General features: G+C 27.8%; 1 protein-coding gene across 1 annotated transcript in view; it reads right to left on the bottom strand.

Moving 5' to 3' along the window:
* Window positions 1-17,963, bottom strand: part of LOC111639641 (rho guanine nucleotide exchange factor 7-like) — a 53,597-nt gene that overhangs the window by 30,407 nt on the left and 5,227 nt on the right. Inside the window, exons 2-9 of the mRNA XM_023385541.1 lie at window positions 14,332-14,426; window positions 13,643-13,738; window positions 13,433-13,555; window positions 13,211-13,349; window positions 11,942-12,001; window positions 3,077-3,157; window positions 2,860-3,009; window positions 2,217-2,295 (exon numbers count right to left, since the gene is read on the bottom strand). Coding sequence (XP_023241309.1) covers window positions 2,217-2,295; window positions 2,860-3,009; window positions 3,077-3,157; window positions 11,942-12,001; window positions 13,211-13,349; window positions 13,433-13,555; window positions 13,643-13,738; window positions 14,332-14,426 — 823 coding nt within the window. The remainder of the gene's footprint in view (window positions 1-2,216; window positions 2,296-2,859; window positions 3,010-3,076; window positions 3,158-11,941; window positions 12,002-13,210; window positions 13,350-13,432; window positions 13,556-13,642; window positions 13,739-14,331; window positions 14,427-17,963) is intronic.

Genomic DNA, 17,963 nt, shown 5'->3' with positions numbered 1-17,963 from the left:
CTCTCATTCCATCTCGCCCGATCACCCACACATGCAACTGCTTGCGTGACCTACCTAACCCTCTCGACCTGACGGAGGTTACACTGGTGTCAGCCTTGACAGAGATCAAAGAGGTGCCGACCTCTGGTCACATATTTACTATTTGGGAAAGATGATAATACGTTGTTACTTATTAAATTGTCTCATGGAAGATAGTGCAACTTTTCATGCTTGTGTTCTTTAGTATTTTCTTTGTCTCACAACCAACTCCATTTCTGTTTTACTGAATTCTCAAAATCTGAAATTGTTAATTTGAGGGACTATAAGTCAGATCAATGTTGTAAGACTCAGTTTGAGAAATCTTTCTGTCAGCAGATTTAGTAGTGTTTCAGATTCTGTATAATCAAAGTGAGTCAATGTTCAATGAGAGACTGATAATGACCAAATAGTTTGATCACATTTAGAAGAAAATATATTTGTCTGTACTTGACAAGCCCTATTTCAGACATCTCCTAACATTAGAATATATGGCATCATCATATATCTTTAATAAGACTGAGAGAAAACACTTTTGAGCTGGCCACTAATTTAGCAGTCTCACTATTGCAGGACTTAACATTCTGCATGTATGAGAAACTTTAAATGAGATAATCCAAGTTCTTCCAACACATTTGTGAAGTCTTCAATCTTAACAGCTGACAGTTTAAAATAAATCATGAAAATCAATTATGAGATCTACTGTGTCTTTCCCATATCTATCTATAGTTTTCTGAAATGTATTGTGTACAATATTCAGGGGTATGTTTCCAAATTTGCAAGTCCAGGTAATTGCACTTCTTTATTCAATAATGATTGTGGAGACAGCAAGATTTGACAGTTGGGCCATCACTTCCTAACATGATCAAATTTTTCAATGTAAGTTTATCATCATCAATGAATTTGAAAATATTAAAAAAAAATATCCTATTCTGTAGCATGTCCCCACATGTACAGTACAGGTACACACTGAGATTACCACTATTGTATCATGACATCAAATGTTTCTTTATCTATTTGATATTTCATTATACATGAGCATAAAGAGAGTATCAGGTTCCTTTACATCATTCCCTAGTAATTCATAAAAGTAAAGCACAGTAGCTTCTAATATAAAAATGACACTGATAAATTTCTTTCACAAGTAAACTAAGTTTTAATAAACAATGTTTAATAACATAAATTAAAGCATAAGGAAATTAGGATAATGATTCTAACCTTAAGATGCAAAGGTTTTTCCCATTTTCCAAAGACACTTAAACTTCTTTTCTTATCTGAAGCCATTGAAAGTTCTTCATAATTAATTCAAGATTTAAAATAGGCATATAACCCATCCTACAAACCTTTTGTTAACATATAATCTGCAGATTTTATGCACAAAAATATGATAAAAATCTGATTTAATCTAATTTTTTATAATTAATTTATTTACAGGTGATAAATAACCCACAAAACTTTCTGTCTATTGCTATTATCTATATATGAGACTAAGGTTTAAATAGGTCCAAAAGAATAAATTTAATACTATACTGCAATAATGTAATAAAATCTGAATAACAGAATGGACTTAAGACCAAATTCACCAAATGAGGATTAAGGTTGGAGTTGAAAGGTAACCAATAAGCATTCATGTACATAAAGTACCTTTGATTAACTTTTAACTCCAACCCTAATTCTTATTTGGTAAATATGGCCATAAGTCAGAATTTCATTTCATTGGGCTGAATAATAGACTGTAATGAAATTAATAAATAATCACAAATAAATTTCAAATGACATTGATAGATATGTCAGTCAAATACTTTGATTATCAAGATAATTCTTTAATTTGAGCACCAATATATTTATGAGGAATACGCAAAATTAAAAGTAATCAACTCAGTTTCACAAATTATAATTTGTGAAACTGAGTTGCAGTATCCTTAAAGCCAGTTTAATAAGTCCTGTTAATAGCTATGTACTAGTGGATGAAATAAGATTACAATAAATTAAGGACATTGAGGCATATTAATTTAAAATTAAAAGTAATTTGTATTGAAAGTAGCATAAAATCTGCTAATTAAAAAATAAAATNCTTTTGAATTATTATCCAATTAATTGGTCAGCACTATTAACATGGACAAAAAATAATCATAATATAAAATAAAGATTAAAAATAATTTAATGTGCTGTGTTAAAATAAAGAATTAAGGGACTCTTACCAGTTATTTCAAAGGCATGACCATATCCTTCTGAAGAATCCACTTTACCAACTTTTACACCTGATAAGGGAAGTTTTCCCTTAAAATATAAAATTTTAAAAATAATTATTAACAACTTTAATAGTGCTTATTTTAAACTGGATATACTTTCATTTATCAATTATTGTTTTTATTTAGTATAACTCATCACCATCTAAACTTGAGCTAAAACTGAAAATCACTGAAGCAGCAATTTTTTTGCAGGAGCCAGAACTTGGATTTAAATATTGAAAAATTATTATTAGTTCTGGTTCAAATTTCATTTATCTTTCTCTATAAATAATTGGGATTATCTTGAAAAAAGTAATTTTGATCTCAGACAAACTGTTTTATCAAAATTCCTCAATTCTGTAAGCTTGTGTTGTAATAATTTTTTATTACTAATATATAGTAATTAAGCAATCCAGAGAGATTTTCTTTTAAGATGAATAAATTTACGATCTTTATTGTTTTAATTTAATCAGATGATAATCCATTATATTGTTTTATATAAAATCTGTTAATATATTTCCAAACAAAGATATTATTCATATTTTTAATATAAAAATAATTATAAATGTATTTATTTTCAATTCAATTCAAACAATTTAAAAAAGATAATTACCTCATAGATAAAAGCACTCATTCTAGGACTAACAGATAAAATGACTAGTGTGTGTGTAAATAAAACAAGATAACGATCTTTTCTTTGTTGATCTTCTGTCACTGTTATAACAGGTCCCATGTGTAGAATTTCTCCCAACGTTTGAATATCCTATTGATAAAATTTAGCTTTAACTATATAATTATAAATATCAACTCATAAAAATCACTAAACTCACTTCTCCTTCCCAATCTCTAATGGTTCCTGTCATAATTTCAAGTTCCATTTCTTTCTGTCTTCGTGTAATTGAACAGGAAGACTGAAATTATAAGTAAATAAATGATTTTAAAATAAGAAGTGTATACCAAGCATGAGACTTTAAGTGAAACTTCATTGTGTTTCTCATTGTAAAGGTAGACTTTCATGCACCATCTCGAATGGTTTACTTCTTCAAATTTGAGCATGTTACTCTCAAGCTCTCTCTGCATTTGTTTTTGTGAAAATTTGCTTCCTGAAATTCCCTTTTATTGCCAGCCTATGGAATTGCTGACATTCATATTAGTTATGTATTATTTACACTACATAACATTTTCAGTAATATGTTCTTTTTAAAATATGCCAATGTATCAAAAAAGTGAAACAATCTTGCTATTATTTTAAAACTAAATTGAACTTAAGCCAGTAATATACACACACAAAATTAGCATAATTGCCAGCAGAAAAAGAAAACAACAAAATATTTTCTGAAATTTCAGCTGCAACTGATCAGAAAATTGAGTATAACAAGTTTCTACTTTTCACAAGCTAAAACCACCAATAAAAGTTTCTCACAATAACATTCATTTTAGTTAAATGGTACTAACTCAATTTAAAAAATAACTTTGTTAGTAAGTGAAAAAACAGATACATGTTTAAATCTAAATGTGATGTAAGATTTAAAAACTAATAAATAACTAAATCCGGTCTCTTCAGTTTAGTTGATTTCATACAAAAGTTCAAATCATGCTGAGAAATGTAAAAATGTCTCATCATCCTAACTCTACAGGAATAAAAAAATATGCTAAATATGGAAGTCATTGGAAGAAGTGTTTATTATTCTTCGAATAGTTAAATACAACACCTGCTTACCAGATGAAGTATTGGTATTTGAACAATTACATAATTTTACTAAATATAATTCGATAAAATCAATAATTTCCCCTTCGATAATTTACAATAAATTACAGGTTTTTTTTCTGAGTTTAAATGTTGCTAAATTTATTTTTATAGATGATTTGCAATTAACAATTCGACGGCAAGTCAGTTAAATTTCTTATTCTGTTAATGTAAAGGTTATTTAAATAAACATAGACTTTGTAAGAAAATAAACACGACTATTGTCTGAACCTTGAAGAGTTTTCTGGAAAGAAATGCTTGATTCTTTATGAGGCATTTCTTTGTCAATCTAATGACTCATTACAACACTGCACAATGCTTTAACTAACTGAAAACATGTACAGTACCTATATTATACTGTCCTCTTTGTGCTACTTCAATATAAACACGCATAAATCTTTAAAATTATAAACCAATATTACTAAATGTATAAACATTTAAATAATTTTNATCCTGTATATAGTGGGATTACGTCGATAAACTATTTGTAAGTTCTTATTTTTGGAAACCCTCTTGACAATCGGTTTAAGGAGGGGTATATAATCGAGGACCACTTTTTCTTTTTGGTGGTTTTGCTTTTGCCTACTTGCCAGATTATTATACTTCTTAATGAGAGCCTCTATTCTTTCGCTCCCGTAGCCATGCTGTATGGAATTATGCTGGATAGTTAAATGGTTTTTTATTTTTAAGCAGTATACTAATAAATAATTTCAAATAAGTACATTAACCTATTTAACTTTGTTGTTTGATATTAAGCTCTCATCCAGAATTAACAGTGTATTAGTATGTTGTTAGGCAAAATCATATATAATGTCTATCAATTTGCAATTGGCATTAATGAGTTCTTAATAGTCACCAGTTAGAACACATTCAAATTTAGATTAGATCAAAAGATGAGATGTTAAAAATCTTGAAAAAATGTTTTAGCTTGATAAAACTTAAATTGTGTATTCTTTGAATACATTGCAATTGAAACACAACACAAAAATCTCTAATATTATTTAACTAAACTATTTTCTAAAATTCATCATCCTGTAGGCAAAATATAAATATTTTTGTTAATTATTTATTAGATTGTCTTGTTTATAAATAGCATTGGATAAGATTCTAGCTCTGAATGATATGGGGAAATCATCAAGAATTGTTAACACTATACAAGATAGTGTTAACAATTCTACCTCCAAACTTTCAATTATACATTTCTGTTTCCATAAATAAGTTTTATTTCCACCAGCAAAGAAGTTTGCTTGCATTATTAAAATTTTTTATTCAATTATTTTATTAATTCAAGTTTAAAAAAATAATAATAAAAAGCATACAATTTTCAAACAACATATATAAATCACTCAAAGCTATTTTATTCTTAAATGAATAATCATTGGTAATGTTATCAAGGACATAATTAATTATGATAAAAATGCCTACAATAATTTTTTTATCATAATATTTAGTGTTTATTTAATTTTTATCTGTATTTTGCTTAAATTCAAATTTTTCAAACATATATAGGCTTAGATTATGTTGAATAGCAAACACATTTATTTATCTGGATTTTACTTAATATAAATTATGATTTGTGAAAACTGTCATTACTTACTCTGTTTACAGGAAAATTTTGATTTTTTTCTAAAATTATGTACAATACAAATATAATAGTTTTTAGTTATTCAAAGCTTCTACACATTTACTTTATTCACTTAAGTTTTGTTTACAGATAAAATTTAATTTTATTTGCATTTTTGCTTTTTGTTTTCATTGTAAATTTTATCTTTATATGTGTAAACAAACTTGCTTTATCTATAATTTCTAATATTTAACATTAAAAAACTTTATTTAGTTTTAATTTGCAATTTTAATAAACTATATACAGTATATACTAAGTAATCTTTATCTTTCAGTGATTCTAATATCAAATCACATAACACATGAAAAATTTTTTGTCAGAAGATTTAAATAAAATCCATCCAGGTAAATTTTATTTGGTTCTAATTCTGGAACAGGAACTGTTGAAACTGATCAAAGTGTGAAACTGTTCTAACAGAATGGTTCTTCAGAACTGCTTAGTCTGTTGGACTAGACCAGGCATGGCCAACATACGGCCCGTCTAATGAATTTATGTGGCCCGAGATCAATCTTTCAATATTACGTATTGAAGTCCGAATAGCTCAATGAAAACTTTTGACGCAAGTCAACAACTCACTGTGCATTTAGAGTTAACCCTCTATTACAAATCTCATAAGTACAGTGTAGAATGTTGATAAAGCATGATAAATGCATCTGTAATCTCTATCTACAATATAGTCTCTACGAGGTGACACCACAATGAGATCTCGCACCACCTCAAAATCTTCCTAGGGCAGCCTCTGGTTCGGCCTGTGGAAAAAAGTTTTCTTTCCAATTCGGCCCGGGGCAAAAACTGTTGGCCACCCCTGGACTAGACAGTTCCATGGAACCATTATGTTCTGTTGGAATTGCTGTTGGACTCAACAGTTGGACTCTGTTCCTCATTGGTTTTATATATATAGATAATAAAATGTTTCTGTCTCTTTCTCTCTCTGTTCTTAGCTTTTTTGTTGATCTTCTCCAAATTTTTCGTTTATTCTATGGGACTCTGAGAGAAATATAGACTACCATTAAACCTGAACATCCTACCCCTTCCCTGATTTCATCCTTCTTTATTAACTCTTAAACCCTTTGCTCAATCTGCATCAAATTTTTTTCACTTATTCTCTGGGACTCTGAGGAAAACAGACTATCATGAAATCTGAATGTACCACTTTTCTGATTTGATCTCCTTGACACTTCATGATAAACATAACAATGGCAGGCTAAAATAACCAAACTTGAAATATGGTTTTCATTTTAATGTTTAATGATTTTACTAACTGGCCAGGAAATGCTGGACATATCTGCTAGTAACTAATAAAAACAAATAATTACAAACTCTAATAAAACTATAAATTTTTAAAATATCTTTATAAATTTTAAATACTCAAAACTAACTTCATTATTCCTGAAAACTCATGGAACACTTTCATTTAGTTTTACGTTCAAATCCATATAGAGTTCACTCTTCCATGAAAAGCTATACACATAAAAGTACAAAATGAAGAATACATTGGTAGTTCCATAACTGGAACAGTCTCAATTGCTCAGTGTGGAACTGTTCCTAGTAGCTCTGAGTTTAAAATGGTTCCAACTGGGACTACCCACCTCTAACTCTGGAATGTTCGAAATTAGAATTGTTGGAAGTAGAAGGTACCTCTGCATATTTGTCCTTTATTGTATATATATTCAAATTTTGGAAAAATTTAGTGAAATTTGATTTCATTATTCTAGTTTTATTAAATTATGGATTACTTATTTACTGAGATATCTGTTAATGATGAAACAACTATTATAAATAATGGAAAACTAGAAGATTCAACATGACTAGAGTTTTGTCTATATTCTACAAAACTATTTATTATACCAAAAAATCTTGCAGTTGTTTTTCCTGTCAGATCTGATATTGAGCATATACAAATTTTGCATGGCAATGATTGTTGGATTTGCTCTTATTACAACACAAAACTTATTTGTGTATACGATTCTATAAATTATGGTAAAATATCTATAGAACAAAATAATTTTACAGAGATTGTATCCTCATATTAATATTGACATCTCTTTGAATTTTCCAAGAGTACAGCAATAACTGAACGAAGTCAACTGCAATGTATATGGAATTGCTTTTGTTGTCTCCTTAGCATTTGGTAACAAACCTGATTGTATTTATTTATGATCATACTAAATTATTTCTCATTTCTTGAAAATATTTAATTTGTCTAAATTAGAGCATTTTCCACAGATATCATTTAAAGATGTTCAAAAAATTAAATCCTTGTCACTTGCTCTGAATAATAATTTGAAATATATTTAAAGAATTATTTTGAAATTTATCTTTCCATTTATTTCACCAATGTGGAGAATCCATATGTGACGTTTTTCATCTCACAGCCTTCCATAGATACATTAGTTCACTCATCTACACTGTATTTAACTGTTTATAAAGCAGACAGAATGAAAAAACCCAGTGATACCCAAAAAGATACCTGTAATCCATACAGGTACAGAAACTGTCATCAAGCATGCATAGATCACTCATTTTCAAATTATTACCATTTTATTCTTAGATGTACATGAAACATATTTTAGTACAATTAAATATGAGACCTTCATTCAATAACTATGTTTCGCATTCATAATTATTTTGTTATGGAAAGTTTTGATATCGGGGATGTCAAGTAATCATTCTGACATTGAAAGATATAATTGTGGTGTAGAGAATTATTTCATTATATACAGTTTTAGTATCCCAATATCATTTAAAAAAACATTTAAGTTTTCAAAAACACTTTGGCAGTGCATTCTTTACCGATCAAAATTCCTTTAACTGTTGCTTTAAAGTGTATATAATCTGATCATAATTCCTTCAAAATGTATATAATGAAATAAATCTGTAATCACAAATCTGAGAAGTTTATGACAAACTTTTTATTGTTTATCTTGTGTGAAACATGTATTTTCCAGTGATATGTCTGTAAGATGGCTTTCTGTAACACTAAACAATATGGCACTTGCACACAGACAAGCATTCTACATTTTAAAAAATTGTTAAAAATACTGTAATTTTTCTTACTTTCTTTCAATAAGAATATGTACAGTATTGATATATTAAAGGCAGCCAATCAGAAAAATTCAATATTGTGTAAAAATGCAATTACTTATATGGTAAACAACACAATATAATGTGTGCTGCATTCACCAATACTAATAAATCTGAAGATGTCTATGTCAAAATAGAAGATTATATATTATAGAAGAGCATGCTTATAATTTTTCTGGTAACCAGTTCAAAATACATTTTCATATGTCACAATCTTCATTTGAAGTATGTAATCTGCATACAATTTATAATGGCAACCATCTTAACTTCTGTCTTCAGTACTTCTGAACCTTGCTGCACCAGTGCTGCAACAACTAACTTAAAGCAGAATTAGCTTAACTGTCTTTTAATAAAGTGATTTTAAGCAGGTTTACTAGAAAATGTGCCCAATATGTACAATAAAATAAAATAGATTTAATTGCTGTCTAAATAATCACAAGAAGAAATATCCAGAAAAGACAATAATCAGTATGTCTTTTGGTATGATTACATTATTATAGTTTAATACCATATTTTATTACCCTATTAGATAACTACAGTATATTAAGAGGAGCTATTTGGGGAATTGTTTAGTTTCATAAACAAATGTTAGTATTTATCTATGTAATATGAAGTGCTTTTATTTTTATTACACAAAAAATCAATGTTTCAATTTACTGCCCTCTATTGTGATAGAATGATTAATGAGGGATAACATTTTTTTTTTCAATTAAAATACAGAATGAACATAGTGGGAAAACAAACAATGCAGGAATGAAGAACATGAAAAAATTAGCATTATATATATGTGTCCTTATTTGGGACCAAGGTAATAAACCAATAGATGTGTGAAAATGATTGCTATGGAAATGATAGATCAAGTTTCACTGTAATATGTAAATGAGTGATCTACACATGCTTGATGGCAGTTTCTGTATCTGTAAGGTTTACAGGTATGTTTTTGGGAGTTATATACAGTAATACATCAGTTTTCAATGACTTTGGTTGTCATTGGTTTTGGTTTTCATAGATTTTTTCTACGAAAAATTTGTCTCGGTTTTCATCGGCCTGCCCACATGACTTTGCTGCTAATTTTGCAAAAACAAAACACAATCATGCATTTTCCTGCTCAGTGGGCATTGTTTCTCATTGCGTGAGCATTACCCCATGTGCCTAGCTAAACAATTTCATTGCTTTCCTTTCTTTTTAGCTCTATCATGGGACCAAAGTTTCCAGAGCCAACAGCCCTATATACTGTTGTCAACTTCACAACACTAGGACACTCTGTTTTTGCCAAATTTAAAAAGTTTGGTTATTTTTTGAACAGATCTTGTATTATTAAAGACTGGAGCTAGAGTTATATTTTACAGTTTTAATAGTTTTTTTTTATTTTTTCAAACACTATGGGGATATAAGTATGCCATGTTAATGTTTATTCTTTACATTAGTCTTTTATATTCATTTTATATTAATTTCTTGTTTTTAGTATTAAACACTACATTTATTTTCTATAAAATGTGTTTTTGGTATGTATTTTGGAGTGTCTAGAACAAATTAATTGGATTTACATTGATTCATATGAAAACAATTGCCTCAGTTTTCATTAATTTCGGATTTCGCTAATTGTTTTTTGGATGGATTATCAACAGAAACTGAGGTATCACTGTATTATGAAACACATACTATATACGAGATGTGTCCGGAAAGTAATTACCGTTTCATTCTACCACCACCGCAGCAATAGTATCACAGTTCAGCACTCATGCACACGTGTCTCTGGTTGACTGTCAGTCCAGTGACGCCATTACAGCCAGATTGTGTTGTTTTTCTATGTGTTAGTGAGCATTCAAAATGTTTAAGACGATTGCCGATCCCACCGACTGTGAAGTGCATTCTGTAATACGATTTTTGAACGAAAAGAATGTTAAGCCAGTTGAAATTCGTCAACTTGTAGAGATTTATGGTGAAAATGTAATGAGTGATGGAATGGTTAGAAAGTGGGTTTGACAATTCAATGCTGAACGCACTGATGTTCATGACGAAGCATTGTCATGCTTCGTCATGAACATCAGTGCTGGCCAGTGTTGTCAATGATGGTTTGGTTGCAAAAGTGAATGAGAAAATTCTTAAAAACAGACAATTCACAATAAGATTGCTTTGTGATGAGTTTCCACAATTTCAAAAACTGTTTTGCATGAGATTGTCACAAATCGCTTAAATTATCATAAATTATGTTCCCATTGGGCTCCCAAAATGCTTACGGATGTCCACAAAACAAAGCGACTTGAAAGTGCTTTGACATTTCTTACCCGATACAGTGAAGAGGGTAATGATTTCCTAAACAAAATTGTTACTGGTGATGAAACTTGGGTTTGTCATGTCACTCCAGAATCAAAACAACAGTCGATGGAGTGGAGGCACTCATGGTCCCCAACAAGACACAAATTCAAAGCAATGTTGTCGCACGAAAAATCATGTGCACTGTGTTCTGGGACAGACAGGGCATTCTGCTTGTTGAGTTCCTTCCCAGAGATGAAACCATCAATGCGGAATGATACTGTGAAACATTGTGAAAACTTCACCATGCAATTCAAAACAAAATGCATGGAAGTTTCAGTAAAGGCATTGTGTTGCTTCATGACAATGCACGTCCCCATACTGCTGGTGTCACTCAAAACCTTATTCAACAATTCGGTTGGGAGCAGTTTGATCACCCACCATACAGCTCCGACCTCGCACCTGCAGACTACCATTTGTTCTTGAACTTGAAGCGTGATTTTGGAGGGAGGTGCTTTGCCAGCAATGACCATGCAACAACCAATATTCAGCAGTGGCTGTCTTCACTGGCGACATCTTTCTTTGAAGAGGGTATAGTCAAGTTGGTTTCCCGATATGACAAATGTCTGAACAATGGTGGTAACTATGTAGAAAAATAGTTTCCAACATGCTCTTTCATGTAAAAATAAATTTTGTTTTGAAAAAAGATTTCTTATGTGAGTTTTTCCAAAATGGTACTTACTTTCTGGACATGCCTTGTAAAATTTATTAATACTTAATTTCAATATTGATCAAAAATCAAAATAACCAATGCTATTATTTTAAGTTACTATTATAGAACAAGAGATAATTCAAAATGAACAGGTTAACATTTTTATTCATTTCAACTATATTAATAAAAAATTATAATTAATAACCTTTATTGTATTCACATATTTGTACAATAGTTTAAAATAATAAATAAAAATATCCAAGTAAACTTACAGCTATCTCTCTATATACAAATATGGTTCTTTGAGTGTCTCCTCTGTCTATATGGCTTTCCTAAAGAAGAAATGAATGTAATTAATTTCTAAAATTAAATTTTAATAACTGTTCAAAATAACAAAAATTTAATTAATCAATAATTAATTAAAATTTGCTAGCTAATGTTGAACTTGAAATCACATTTTATGACTAGTCTTTACAGTTTAATTTCCAAAATAAACTACATTTGCAAATATAATAATTAAAATTAAAAATCTATAAAAAATTTAAATAGTTCATAAAAATGATTTTCATTTATTTTAAAATGGAAGCCAACATAAATTATTATTATTATATGAATCAAGAAACTTCAACCATCACATCAATACTAATCTTCAGAATTTAGTTCTTTAATATCTTGATAAAATTCAAATGAAATTCGAAGACCTACTTTTGAAAGATTTGCAATATAAATTATATTAATTAATTCAAAATTATAATTAATTCAAAATTACATTATTATAATTAAATAATGTAATTATATACTTTATTACAAAGTTTATAGCATTTCTGATTGATTTAAAGTTTGTAGCAATTATTTATTGTGACATCCTCACAATTCTGGGCTACAATTTTTAGTCATATTTCTTTTAAATATATGCTCCACCTCAAATTAGCAGTGACTTGCGCCTGTACATCATACTTTTCCTGTCAGATAAGACCGGCAGGACTCTATTACAAACTCCTTTCAGGGAGAAATTTTTGAATGAAGAAATGTGACTTCTGGTTTGCATTGGAAGTTTGTAAATAGTTAATTGGGGTCTCCTTCCTGTAAGCTTTCCGTATCTGGTCTCAGATTTCATTTAAATCCATTCTTGAGATTAAGGAAAGACAGAGGATGGACAGACAGATGACAGTGGGAATTTATAGATCTACAATTTTTTCAAATTGCAGCCCAATAAAATAATTTAATTTACTTTCATAATTAAAATTTAAAATATAGAAAGGTTTTGTATTTTTTAATTTATTTTCTTCTGAGTAATATTTAATAATAGAAGTTTATTTTTGTAATCAATCATTCAAACTACATAAAATATAGCAAATATTAAATTTTAAATAAATTAATAGTAATCTAAAACATAAGTATGTTTTATTTCAATATTAATATACTTCTGATTAAATATATTAAGAAAATTATCTTTTAGAAATGCACAAAAAATTGAAAATCTAATGTTATCAGCTTAGAAATAATCTACTTTCACTATAGTTAAATAAATATTAATTTACTTCTGTATATCTTTGTAATTCTTGCAAAAGAGCGGGATATTTTTCAATTCTTCGAAATGGCCGACTAAGACCAGTTGTTAAAACTAATATGCCAGGAGATGTAGCTCCTTTATCTTCCATGAATTTGTTCAAAGTTTCCCTACATACATTCATTAAATTATTTTATAGAAAAAACATTAATAAAATATCAGTCTTTTTCATTGTACATAAAAAAATATTTACCTATGTTTTTCAATGACTGATGCAGCTTTTGGATGATTTGAGCAATACAATAAATGAACTTTCTTTATTTGTGGAGCAAACTGCATAAAAACACCACCAATTTTTTGTTCTCTAGAAGGTCTCCTTAAATAATTTTATAAAATTTAATAATAAATTATATTTAATCAAGTAGAAAATTTTTAATTAACATGAAACTTAAAATCATCTTACTGTTCCACTTCTTCTAATGCAGTAAGAAACATCTTATGGCATTCTAATATTTCCTCTAAATTTCCACATAATGTCATGTATTCCTTGTCATTTAATCTAGAAAAGTAAGACATTACATTTGATAGTAAGACCTCATAAAAAACTTATGATATTAAATAAAATGTACTCAATAAATATACAGTAATAACCCAAACTTATGCTATAGGTGGGACCGAGCGATAACCACGTAAGTCGAATTCGCATAAGTCGGGGTATAATTTCGCAATTTGTGTAAAATCCAAGTCGGATGTATGTAAGCTAATAAATGTTCTCGTTAATCTTATCTCGTCTTTTGATTCGTTCACAATTACAAGAAATCGCCACATAGAGTCAAGTCTCCATAGATATAACAAACAGAAATAAATAACACAAAATAAATTGTAGCTATGTGTCGATTCCACACTACAAGACCGAATATGAAAGCTGAACAATAGTGTGGGGGGGGAGTGAGTAATCAAAAGTTGCATGGCACTCAAACAAAAGACAAATCGACGAGATTTGAAAATCGTGTAACTCCAGGTTCGCGTAAATCGGGGTAGCGTAAGTCGAGGTATTACTGTATTTACAATCAAAATACACAATTCTTTAAGGAAAAAAACTTAATTATATTGAAACAAAATTCTAAACTAAAAGAACTTAGATAATCTTACGTTTTTTCCTGATGAAGATTAGAAAGGTAAGTCTGAATCAAATTTTCAATTTCATGAACATGAGTTCCTTCTGTTCCTAAAATATCCTTAAAAACCTATTGATAAATATTTAAAAACATCAACATGTGAAGTTATTTTTCAAATATTTTAATAACACTATTAACATTTTATTTTGAAAATTTATGTTATATCAATTAAACATCTACTTTTAAAACAAATACAAATCTCAAATAGAGAATGTTGACTTATATTTTGGTCACACTTTAACTGAAGTCTAGACAAAACAGCATAAAGAAATCAAGCTCTAAATATTTCGTATAATTCAATTTAAATAAAAACCATACATCTATATTGCAATAATATAATTAAATGAATATATATTTTAGAAATTTAAGAAAACTCTTTTGCATTGTTTATAATAATATGGAATAAAATTAAAAATATCTCAAAACTGAGAAAAGTTTTCATAACATAAATTTACATAATTAACATATAATATAATAAACATAATTTCACATTTGTTATTTAATAATTCCATTTTATATTTCATTATAAAATTTATAAGTAATTTTGTTTCATGGATATAACATTTTATCTAAATATTTTCTAGTAATAGCATGACATATTGATCAGACTTCATAAGACAATAAAAAAAAACTATTAAAGGCATTACGATCATTGTCCTTATGTACTTTATGTACTTACAAATAATTTATTTAAGATTATACAATGCTCCCAAAAGCATCACACAATTTTCAATGTTGATTCTTTATATTATACTGTTATGGATAGCTTTAGTGATTGATGTTAAGAATATATAATCAGATTTAATAAAATGGAAACCAAGGTTTTTGATTAATATTGTGTATTAGTAATCTCAAAAATCACAATAATCAATTTATTTAGCAATACAACATGCCTAAAAATATTGCAATTTCTTTTTCAATAGCTATTTAGACATAGTAAGGAATTAAATTATCTTTTTGAATAGTCTTACACTTACAAATTGGTTTTCTTACAGATTAAATATTACTATTATTTAGATTTGTAACAATTATAGACTCAATTTATAATAATTAAAAAAATCCAATGAGAAATTTTTATTATATCATTATTAAAATTTAAAGCTTTTATTTTTTTTACATCTTGTAAATAGTTATATCATTTACAGATTTATACACGAAAATTTCTTATCGAAAATCTCTTATTGAAAATAATTTTACTTTCAATGTAGTATTTTCCACTATAATAATATAAATTCTCCTTCCAGAGCTTCACTTTATTGTTTTTGTAAATAACAATGTAAATTATTTATTAAATAACCATAAATATGTGGACACTTTATCTCAGATGGAATGAAGTATTTAGTTTTCCAGAAACATTCTGTAAAATGGCAAAATATTTAAATTATAAAGTTGAAATTTTTAAAAAATAAGTGCTTTTCATTTTTTTAATTCTTTTCTTACAACAAAATTGGTATAGTCATATACATTTTAGATATAAAAATGAAATTACAGATGTACTATACCATGTTGTTTCATTTGCTTTGTTTTTATCTATCATATCTGAGTACAGGTATCCCCCATATAAAATGGTAGTTAGGTTCTGAAAAAGTGCCATGTTATGCAAATACCTTCCATACAAAACAATGAACTAGCAGAAAACATAGGATTAGGTTACAAGAGTTAGCAAAAGTATACTATTCTTTTTTGCAATTAAGTAGTAAATATTATAATTATTAAATTTAATAAGAGATTGTGCCTAACTCCTACCTCTCATACTAAATTACCTAATAGTTAATCATTAATTATAGCACTTAATTAGCATGATTAATTATGGCAATTGTTTGGTTTATTACATGACATTATACTAAAGCTAATACCAACTCTAGTGAAACTTTGAGTAGTTTTGAATAATTTGAAACCCGGTAAAAAAAAAATACAAAAAGGCAAGAAAACTTAATTCTCAATAAAAAAATATTTTCAAGCATGACAATTCAATTACAAAACATCAAAAAAGTTATGTCAATTATTCATGGCAATATTTCTTGCTAACACTTGAAACTTAATTTTCAAATTTGTATTACATTGTGTAAATATATGGGAACTATTTAGCCATTATTGCTTCCATTTGGATCACAGTTAATTCTCCTCATATTCATAAACCTTGCAAGCATATACAGTCAGCACATTTGAAATTATATACTTTCATTGAAAGCTATAGTGCAGCTACATAAAAATAATTAAGGCCAATTTTGATTTAACTGGCATGAAGAACTATATTTTAATATTAAGTCCACAAATTCATAGATAACTTTAGTACCTTTAATGCTCTGGCCATGCATGATTTACGTTACTTTGGACTTATGACTTTAGTCCAGGTTGCTTAATTAATGTAACAAATTTTTGAATATCATCTTTCTGTGTTTGTTATTTATTTTCAAAATACTGTAAATTATCAATATAAAAGTATAAAAAACTTAAAATATTGATAAGTGAAACTAACATTTATTTATTTGATGGTAAGGAATTATTTAATTATAATTAATAATATCAAATTTAAAAAATTTCTATTTGTGGATAATTAAATAAATCTGCTACTATTCATAAATAAAAAATTGCAAAAGATCAATAATGCCCAAACTAAGATCTACTGTATAATTTACCCTCACTTGAAAAAAGATTTAAAAACTTAATCATAAATAATAGAAAAATGCATTGTTTATTTTAATCAGAAAAAAGATTTAACTTTTATAAATTACACAATTCCTGATATGCATAACCTGTTTCTAGTTATTTCAAATAAAAAAAAAAGAATGCCTCATAAACTGTGTATCATCATTGATTTGTATAATTCAGTTAAAATTTTATATATCTAACAAGAAAATTATCATGACAAAAATCTTATGTAAAAATGTAATTATCTATAATTAGTTCAGATTAAAATATAAATCTTATATTGCGCAAGTCAAAAGTTACATTTATTGTGTGTATACATTGTTAAAACATATATCTATTAGTCTTTTATTTTTATTATTATTATGTGGGTTTAGTGGGTTATACTCGGTTGATACCGGTGGCTAAATACTAGGCCAGACCAGAGTCAAGGCATAGCAACCAAAAACTAAAATTAAATAAGTGTGTCATTGTCTGTATTCAGGAATTTCCTAACAATATGGCATGTATTCAATATAGTGGCCTTTTGTAGTGTGATGTATGTATTTTTATTCAATTGTAATGTTCCCAGGCTTTTGTGTAGTGTGTATGGTATTTATTATTATTATTATTATTATAAAACTTTTATCTCTAGTTTTAATGTAACAGATAAACTTTTTTTCAAAAAATAAAAGGGTTAGAAATTATATTTGCTTATAATATAATTATTATTATGACTATCAGATTCTTATAATTTAATCTTCAAAGCAACAATAACTATATTTTAAAAAAGAAATGAAAAAAGTAATAAAATTACTGGGGTGTTATTTTGTAAAACCTGAAAATAAGTTTTTTAATTTTAAGTATTAATGACAAAGATTAAATGATAATAATGTGCAATTTCTAATTCAGAAGTTTTAGCTTATTGTAATTAATAAAAATTATTAAAAACATTAAGTTTTGAAAAAAAAAAAAAAA

This window comes from Centruroides sculpturatus, unplaced genomic scaffold, assembly GCF_000671375.1.
Source record: "Centruroides sculpturatus isolate CEXI.00-Female unplaced genomic scaffold, Cexi_2.0 scaffold1179, whole genome shotgun sequence".
NCBI classification, from domain to species: domain Eukaryota; kingdom Metazoa; phylum Arthropoda; class Arachnida; order Scorpiones; family Buthidae; genus Centruroides; species Centruroides sculpturatus.
Note: the sequence above shows the minus strand (reverse complement) of the source record. Positions and strands in the feature narration are given on the sequence as shown.